The sequence below is a fragment of the Notothenia coriiceps genome, unplaced genomic scaffold (genome assembly GCF_000735185.1).
Source record: "Notothenia coriiceps isolate Sejong01 unplaced genomic scaffold, NC01 NC01_scaffold00033647, whole genome shotgun sequence".
NCBI lineage: Eukaryota > Metazoa > Chordata > Actinopteri > Perciformes > Nototheniidae > Notothenia > Notothenia coriiceps.
Window position 1 is genome coordinate 1 of NW_011366348.1, and position 8,914 is coordinate 8,914.

Here is an 8,914-nt window from a genome sequence, read left to right on the forward strand (position 1 = left end):
GAAGTACTCAGATCTTGTACTTGAGTAAAAGTAGAAGTACTCAGATCTTGTACTTGAGTAAAAGTAGAAGTACTCAGAACTTGTTCTTGAGTAAAAGTAGAAGTACTCAGATCTGGTACTTGAGTAAAAGTAGAAGTACTCAGATCTTGTACTTGAGTAAAAGTAGAAGTACTCAGATCTTGTACTTGAGTAAAAGTAGAAGTACTCAGATCTTGTACTTGAGTAAAAGTAGAAGTACTCAGATCTGGTAATTGAGTAAAAGTAGAAGTACCAGAGTGTAGGAATACTCTGTTTCAGTAAAAGTCCTGCATTCAAAATGTTCCTCAAGTAAAAGTAGAAAAGTATTCTCATCAAAATATAGTTAAAGTAGAGACAGTAAAAGTAGTCATTGTGCAGATTGGTCCATTTCAGAATAATAGATATGATATGTTTTATAATGATTGATCATGAAAGTGTTCTCAAAGCTGGTCAAGGTGCAGCTAGTTTGAATGACTTTGTATACTGCAGGGTAGCTTGTGGATTTACTCCAGGTGGAACTAAAGTCTGATTTAACACTTGATTATATTTCACATCATTCATCCAGATCTGAGAAGTAACTAAAGGTATTAAATAAATGTAGTGGAGGAGAAGTACACCATTTACCTCTGAACTGTAGTGAGGTAGAAGTACAAAGTAGCAACACATTAAAAACACGTACCGGTCTCCTGCGTCTCGTCGCACTCGGCCTTCAGACTCTGGTTGATGTAAACCTCTCCGTTCCTCAGCAGCCACACCACCCCGCTGACCAGCTGCTCAAACGGGTTGGACCGGTCCAGAACGTCCTCCTGAGACAGATACCTGGAGGGAGACATCAGGACGTCACCTCTCCTGACCGATTACCACCACTTTATGTTTCTACTACTATTAACAAGGCGACTTTATAGCCAGAGGAAAAGAAGGAGTTTGAAACACGGTGGTATCCCTTACTGAAGCTCCTTGGAAGCCAAAGCAAATAGCTGCTTGGAAAGGATTGTTATTATTTTATTTGTTCTGGTCTTGTCACCTGGTGTCTTTGTTTTTTGCTACCGGGTTGGTTACGTATTAGTAAGTAAAGTGTTGTATATAATGCATGGGTCGCCAACTCATTTGTACATGTCTTATTCACTTATTGTTAATATCTGTATTTGTGGATGTCATTGTTTGTACTTGTAAAAAATGAAAAACTCAAAAGATATTGTTAAAAAAACGAAAAACAATGCAACTTTAAAATAATCAATGGTTCACAAAAAACCTGTTTTACTTCAATCAGTTCAAAGTGTCTCTTATTCTGAAATACCTGAAACCCAGTTGTGTTGGTTTAGTTATGAAACTCTGTCCTCTGTGATCTCTACACTTATTTTTCTTCTGATAAAGTGACCTCCGCTCGGGGCCTCGCCTTCAATTACCACAGCTGTGTTTACAAACACAACAGCTCCTACTCTCCTCATGTGCATGTTCAACATGTTGTATTCCTTAAAGAGGCCTATTCAAGAGTCAAGGCTTTCATTGGTCATACGAACAAAGCTACAGTGTAGTTATGATAATGACAATCTGAGGTCACAGGCTCCTCCAACAGAGCAACACAATGAAACGGATAAAATAGTGCAAGTAAATACAAATAGAATAGAGTATAAATCGTGCAGAATAGTCTATATACAAGTAATTGGAATATTGATAAATAAGTTGCAAACAGATAAATGTTATGGATGTTCCATTCTGCGTTATAGGGGTGTTCCCTCTGCTAGTGTAGAAGTGTGTTATATTGAGTGCATGTAAATGGTCTGCAGAGGCTAAAATCCCTGTGTTTCTCCACCATTGCTCTTGATTTGAAGATATTGTTTCTACGAAAAGGACACAGCTGTTGATTTAGGCCCCGTCCACACGGAGACGGGTGTTATCCGCTATAGTTCTTTATCGTATGGACGGTTCGTCCACACGAGGCCATAACGGAACCCTCAAACGATTACGCATCCCAAAGTGGGAAGGTCTGGTAACGTAACGGAGGTGATCTTTGGGGCCATAGATCTCGGCCTCCGTTACGGATTGTGTAGCGTCCTTATTGGCGAAGTATGTGGATTTGTTCCCTGGTTTTATTTTGAAAAGTGTTCCCCCTCCCGTCTTGTCTGTTGCTGCTGGTGATTGTGTGCACCTGGCGCCCTGTGTTGTCTCCTCCCCCCTCACCTGTGTCTTGTTGGCTTGATTAGTCTGTGGGTGTTTAGGCTCTGTGTTTCCTGTTAGTGTGAGATCCTTGTGGCTGCTGACTGTGTTCACGGGTAACAGTCATATTGAGGCTGTAAATCACGTGCCCATGATTTAATAAATGCCCACACCGGGTTATATTTGAACCCTCTGCCTCCTTGCTTGGTTGGGCCGCTCAACGGTCAGCATCACATTACGTAACGCTTGCGGCACCGTGTGTACGCCCTAAACGATCATAGCCCCGCCTCTCCTGCTCACCCCCGCGTCATTGCTGATGAGTTTCGACAACAATGGCGGATCACAGGGTTGCGTTCGTACTCCAGACGCTCTGACCATGCTATAGATGTTAGTTCAAAATCTACAGCTCCAACAAGTGGACATGGAGATCTACATGAACTACATGTTGCTAAATCCACCGCGGAGAATAACCAGAAGGGCAACCATGGCAACCATGCTCGGGGGGTCTTATTCGCTGCTTTCGGTGTATTTTGTGGCGGAGGTACAGCGCCACTTAGAGGCCCGGCATATGTACTTCAGCGCCTCCAGCGGGTCGAGCGCTCTCGTGCGGACGGACACGTTTCCTGAGCCGTTTCCGTGTGGATGGAAGACTTCTTGATATCGACTTCGGTTGGTTTTCGTCTCCGTGTGGACGGGGCCTTAAACTCCAAGCTGTGTGTTCAGATAGCATCGACAGAAATCAGATTTTCCACGAAGGAAAACAAAGGATCTCTTTTAGCGCGAGGTGTAAATAAAGCTCTGCCTCACACATTGTGGATGAAGCAATATGAAACGAGAGGTTTGACCCCGGGTGTTTTCCCTGTGTCTGAGGAACGGTGTTTTCAGCCTCGTGGTGTTGCATCACGTAGGAGCTGCAGAGATCACTGACCTCAGGCCCCAAACAAACACGTTCAATTGACTCTTTAAAGACAAAGTGTGTTTGTGTGTTGACCTGACGGGGACATCATAAATACCCAGCTCTATCTTCGGAGAGGATTCATGGAATTACTTTTGAATTATTTCTATATAAAGAAGTTGATTATCTTCTGAAAGCAGGTAAAGGGAAGCTGTTGCTGGAACGCCAAAAATAATACAGGGACTTTTTTAGCCTGTTGGCTCTGAACCTTGTTATTGAGGAATCAAACTGGCTTCACTGGCTCTGCTGACATCATCCATGCAAGACGACATCCCATAATACCCTCCTTTATTGAGCTGCTGTGTGGCTAAACGTTGTCTATCAAAACTGACAAGAATAGTCTTTTCTGGGGAAATATCTGTATATGTGTTTTACTCATATCTGTAGTTATGCAAGTTCAGCTTCACATGCATATCCTATTGTTGTTGGTGTTGGTGTCTTTAGTTATTTACATACTTACTCTCCTTTGTATTCTTACTATCCCTCAGTGATCTCTCGCCTGTGTTTCTCTCTTATTCTGCTTTAACACCTGAACTGTCCTACGGGGGTCAATAAAGATCCATCTTATCTTAAATATGCATCAGGGGTCATGACGGGTGTGAGAGTCTGGCGGTGGATCACTACTCCAGGATACAAAACAGTAATCGCTGGCGGAGCAGAGCGGCGTGGGTAAATGCTGAATAAAAGATGCATTAGCCACGGCACATCAGATTCAGGAAGGATAGTGTAAGTGCAGTCGGATTCCCAAAGCACCGCCGAATCATCTTTCCTTAACTCCGTGACGTTTCTCGCAGAGGTTAAGGAATAGTGGTTAGGGAAAGAGGATAGGAGCTGATTTTTGGACAATTCAACGGCAATACGACTCTCAAGGGAACGAACGAGGCCTCCGACGCTGTAGTTCTCTTTATAAGTCCATGGGCTATTTAAGGTGAATGCTTGTCTTACCCGAACACCAGGGTGCCGTCCCTCCGGATGCCAAACTGAGCGTTCTGCACCCCCCCGCTGTCCCTCACCATGCGGCCGTCGCTCACCACGTTGCCCAGGCACTTTCCAGACTCTGTGTTGAAGAAGCCGGCGTTCTGGGCGTACAGACACCCAGCAGCCCCCGCCGTCTCCTCCACAGAGACCCTCTGCTGCCCCTCACAGCCCCCCGGCTGCCCCGGCTCCAACACCGACAGCTGCATCAGAGGGTCGGGGACCACCGTCATGTGACCTGGAGACACAGGGGCAAAGGAACTAAGTACAAGTACAAACTTGTACTTAAGTACAATTTTGAGGTGATGTACTTTACTTGAGTATTTCCATTTTATGATACTTAGTACTTCTCCTCCACTACATGTATTTAATACCTTTAGTTACTTCTCAGATGTGGATGAATGATGTGAAATCTAATCAAGTGTTGAATCAGACTTTAGTTCCACCTGGAGTAAATCCACCAGCTACCCTGCAGTATACAAAGTCATTCAAACTAGCTACACCTTTACCAGCTTTGAGAACACTTTCATGATCAATCATTATAAAACATATCATATATATTATTCTGAAATGGACCAATCTGCACAATGACTACTTTTACTGTCAATACTTTCACTAGATTTTGATGAGAATACTTTTCTACTTTCACTTGAGGAACATTTTGAATGCAGGACTTTTACTGTAACAGAGTATTCCTACACTCTGGGACTATTACTTTTACTCAAGTACAAGATCTGAGTACTTCTACTTGTGTTAAAGATCTGAGTACTCCCCCCTCTGCTCCTCTCTCAGTTATCTCTTGTAGAAGTGGTTCACCCTGAGTGTTCCTGTTCCTGTTCACTGACCGTAGACCCATCTGGAGCTTCCCGGCACGGCGGACACGAACACGGTGGCCTCGGGGTCCCCCCCGTAGTGTGTGGGGGTCCGGGTCTCGTGGGCGGTGTTTCCCCCAGTGACGGAGAGACAGTCCCTGACGTGGCGGTGCGAGTGGGAGGGGCCGTGCCCCCGGGCGTACGGCCGCAGGGGGTCATCGTCCGGAAAAACGCTGCGGAAAACCAAAAGTTAGACGCAGAGAAGCATTATGGGGTTTCCAGCTGGGAGCCTAAAGATGCTGAGTGGCCAAAGTTTTATATTAGAAATGTAGAGCAGGGTCTCCAGCTCATAGAGCCGGCCGGATGCTAACCTGCATATGATGGGACATTTGCACAATTAGCATCAGTTGAGTTAATTAGCATTAATGCAGACAATAGTTTAAAAAATGGCTTGGCTGATCTACACAGTTTCGTAGTGGATTTGGGGTTATTGAGGATGCTTAATCAATTTCTGACATTTTCAGGATCAAAAATGGCAGTTTTAACCAGGAAGTGGCCATATGTTTACTCTCTGTGGGCTGATTTGATTAATTTTGGGTCGATTTGAAAGTTTTGTTTTAGTTTTGAGTAGGCCTACTTCTACTTTCACTTAAGTACAACATCTGAGTACTTCTTCCACCTTTGAGTAAATGGTAAGAACACACCAGGAGGGTTAACTCTATTAAAGTAAGATGTGATGTGTGTTAGAGAAGGTGTGTAAGTATTACTCAACAGCTCCATCTTGTGAGCACGTGTTGAACCTGCAGCAACATGAACACAAGCTGTCAGTTTCCTTCCAGATTGAAAACACCCAGTCTGGGGTGAACATTTGATACAGGCTTTTTGAGATTATTAAAACAAAGCTAAAGTTAAACACACGGAATGCCATCGCTGAAACCGATATAACAACTCTTTTGATTGGGTTATTCAAATGTGTACATAATATATCTTTATGTTAAGTGAGAGAGGGGACTAAAGGCCTTTTTTGCTTGTGTCAGCTAACATTTGTGAACTTTGTACTTAAACAGTTATCTAAATATTGGGTGCCGTTGCCCAACAGCTGTTAAGTTGTTAGCTTTATTTTGCATACTTGGTACTTTAGCAGGATTATAATTATCTGGATTTACTCCCAAAAAAATAATGATTTTAATGAGCTTACCCCACTCTCACTTGCAACGAATTAAAACTAGTTTTGACCATGTGTGTTAAAAGAAAACTGGATACACCGTTCATTCCTATGACAGCTGCTCAGTGGCGCATGAAACCCAGAGTGGAGCGAACGTAGACTCGGAAAGTGCCCGGATGTGGGCCCACTGAGCATGCGCAGTTGAGTTTCGCCTCTGATCTCCCGCTCTCTGTCAGTCAGATGAATTGAGAGAGAAAATAACTCTGGATTCAACTTTTTAACGCATTTAACAACTTTTAAACCATAATGATTTAAATAAGGTATATACAAGTGTTCGTGCTTGGTGGTTAGTTTAGCTAAAACAAAAATATAGGGTGATTTACAGACGTCTCTTTCCCAATGTAAGTCAATGAGAAAGGTCTTTCTGGGCCAAAATGACGTCACTGCACTGTAGTACCACCCTTTGGCCACTAAGGATATTCCTAACATGGGCTTCAACGGCCGGCGCACTTCCGCTTGTTTTTGACACAAGACTTCTCTCTTTAGGCTAAGAACATTAGCGACTTAAATCGGGACTTACCGGGAGTTTTCGGTCTCCGACTCCCGGACGCAGAGCCACAGCAGCGGCCACAATAACAGATATTTCACCGACACTGCTGCCATATGAGGGGGGAGAACCAGCTGCGAAAAGTCCCCTCTCTAGTTCCTACATCCCTCGACTAGCACTCAGTGAGACAAAATAAGACATAGCTTCCGGTTGCTTTACCATATAAAAGCACGACCGTGTAAGACGATATTATTATTATTATTATTATTAATCATAAAATGTTAAGGTACCACGTCCCTGTTTTATTTTTAAAGTCATAGTATGCGTGTGAAAAATATTAGGTTTTACTAAATACTCAAAATAGGATGAGTCAAACTTAATTAAAAGTTGTATGTCATTTGACTAATTTGTCTCTTTTTACACAGTATTGCATAATTTTAACTTTAAACCTTGAATCATTGACATAAATTGACTCCTAAAATTCTGTTTACCTTTTATTTTGAACACATTTCAACCATTTCCGGTATGTTAGACGTTCTGTAGTAACTTCACGTAATTCGGTCACATGACTGACTTTTGTCTCCACGTGGCACAAAGCCAACTGTTACCTGTCCTTCACCTGCCTCTCACTTACTACTGTTTCATACACGGTACATGTAGAATAATTGTAATAACATTAACATACACAAAAATACTTTATAACAAGTAAAAGTCAGGCAATCATTTTTTGAAGTTTTTGCTGTTGTGTCTCCTTAAGCCCCTTTTCTCAAAATCATCATCAGATTCATAAATTAAACCAGTATTTGTTCATCTTCTCAAACATCCCTCCAGTGTTTTGCAGTCTCTGGATTGCAGTGTTGTTGCTCAGCATGTCATCCGTTGCATGAACACATTGTCTGTCAGTGTCTGTTTGCTGCAGAGGTGGGAAGTAGTGGAGTAAATACTTCAAGGTTCAAGGCTTTTATTTGTCATACGTGCATAGCTATGGTGCAGTTATGTTATGACGATGAAAGTCTCAGGTCACAGGCTCCTCCAACAGAGCAACACAAGAAAACAGATAAACAGTGCAAGTAAATAGTAAATACAAAAGGAAAAAAGAGTGAAAAATAGTGAAAAAAAGTGAAATAGTGCAAGTGATTGGAATGATATATAGCAGAGACACATGGTCATCAGTGAGCTGTGATAAACCACAACAATGGATCTGCCAGCAGAAGGCTTTATCTCTCTCTGTTTAAACACTGCAGTCATACTATACTGGAAACTCTTTGATTGAAGAAAATGAAATACATGTACAGGCCTATAAATGTAAAACTATGGATTGTCGTACTTAAATACAAAAATACAAATAAATACAAATCTCAAACATTTAAAGAGATGTTACCTTGTCAAACTAAAAAAGGAAAAAAATAACATGAATTACATAAACTTTGCATAAAGTCGATACACACAATAATACACAAAAGTTAACTCATATATAATGTGGATTATGGCCACATTCTCAACAAAGTAACGTTATGACTCCCAATATTAATTGAAATGCTTTTACGGATTTAGAAAATGTTTTTATTGATTTAAAAAATAGTTGTATGTATTGATTTAAATTGACATGCATCCGCTAAGAAAAATAGTCCGTTGTTACAGTCTTTTAAACAGTCTGAATGGCAGCTCTCAGCTGTGTATTTACACAACAAATGGCCCATCAACCACAGCTCTCTCCCCCCCTCCCCCCCTGATCTTTCTTCTCCAGCAGCTAAATTAACAGTAGGTTACTCTGAGTGACCATACACTGTATGTGACAAGCTTACAGTTAGTGACGTAACAACACCATAAAAGCTGGTGGGTTGAAAGCAATACGGGAGGTAAAAATAACTAGAATAATTGTGATTTATTTATTGTGGCTTTTATGTTTTTAGGTATAAAATGTTATGTAATTCAGGCTTATAGTTCACCCTTCTCTAAAAGCCTTCAACAATGACAATATTCATTGTAATTTAATAAGTCCTTCCAACACACATTGTAAAAAATAGCCTACTGTAAGTTAAGAAATCATTTCAATATGTACATCTTCTGATGTAACAACAATAACATTATAAATATTAACATAGCTGAACATGGTATTGCACATTTAGCTTTGAGTGTTACTGACCTGAGATGTTTTTATTACATGAATTAAGGTGACTGAGGCTTTTTAACATACAGGGATGCAAACTCATCAGGTATGAAAAAGGTGACAAGGATCCGAGCCCCCGGCTCCCCCACCCCACAGAATAACAGAGGATTTTAGC

The 8,914-nt window shown here is 41.6% G+C and overlaps 1 protein-coding gene across 1 annotated transcript; it reads right to left on the reverse strand.

Annotated features, from left to right (window-relative positions):
• Positions 1-683: 683 nt before the first annotated feature.
• Positions 684-6,806, reverse strand: LOC104961681 (N-acetylglucosamine-1-phosphodiester alpha-N-acetylglucosaminidase-like). Its single transcript, XM_010790013.1, has 4 exons — positions 6,663-6,806; positions 4,951-5,150; positions 4,076-4,343; positions 684-837 (listed from the first exon to the last, which is right to left on the reverse strand). Exons 1-4 carry the CDS (start codon positions 6,743-6,745, stop codon positions 684-686), a joined length of 705 nt encoding a protein of 234 aa, XP_010788315.1. The 5' UTR covers positions 6,746-6,806.
• Between the last annotated feature and the right edge of the window lie 2,108 nt (positions 6,807-8,914).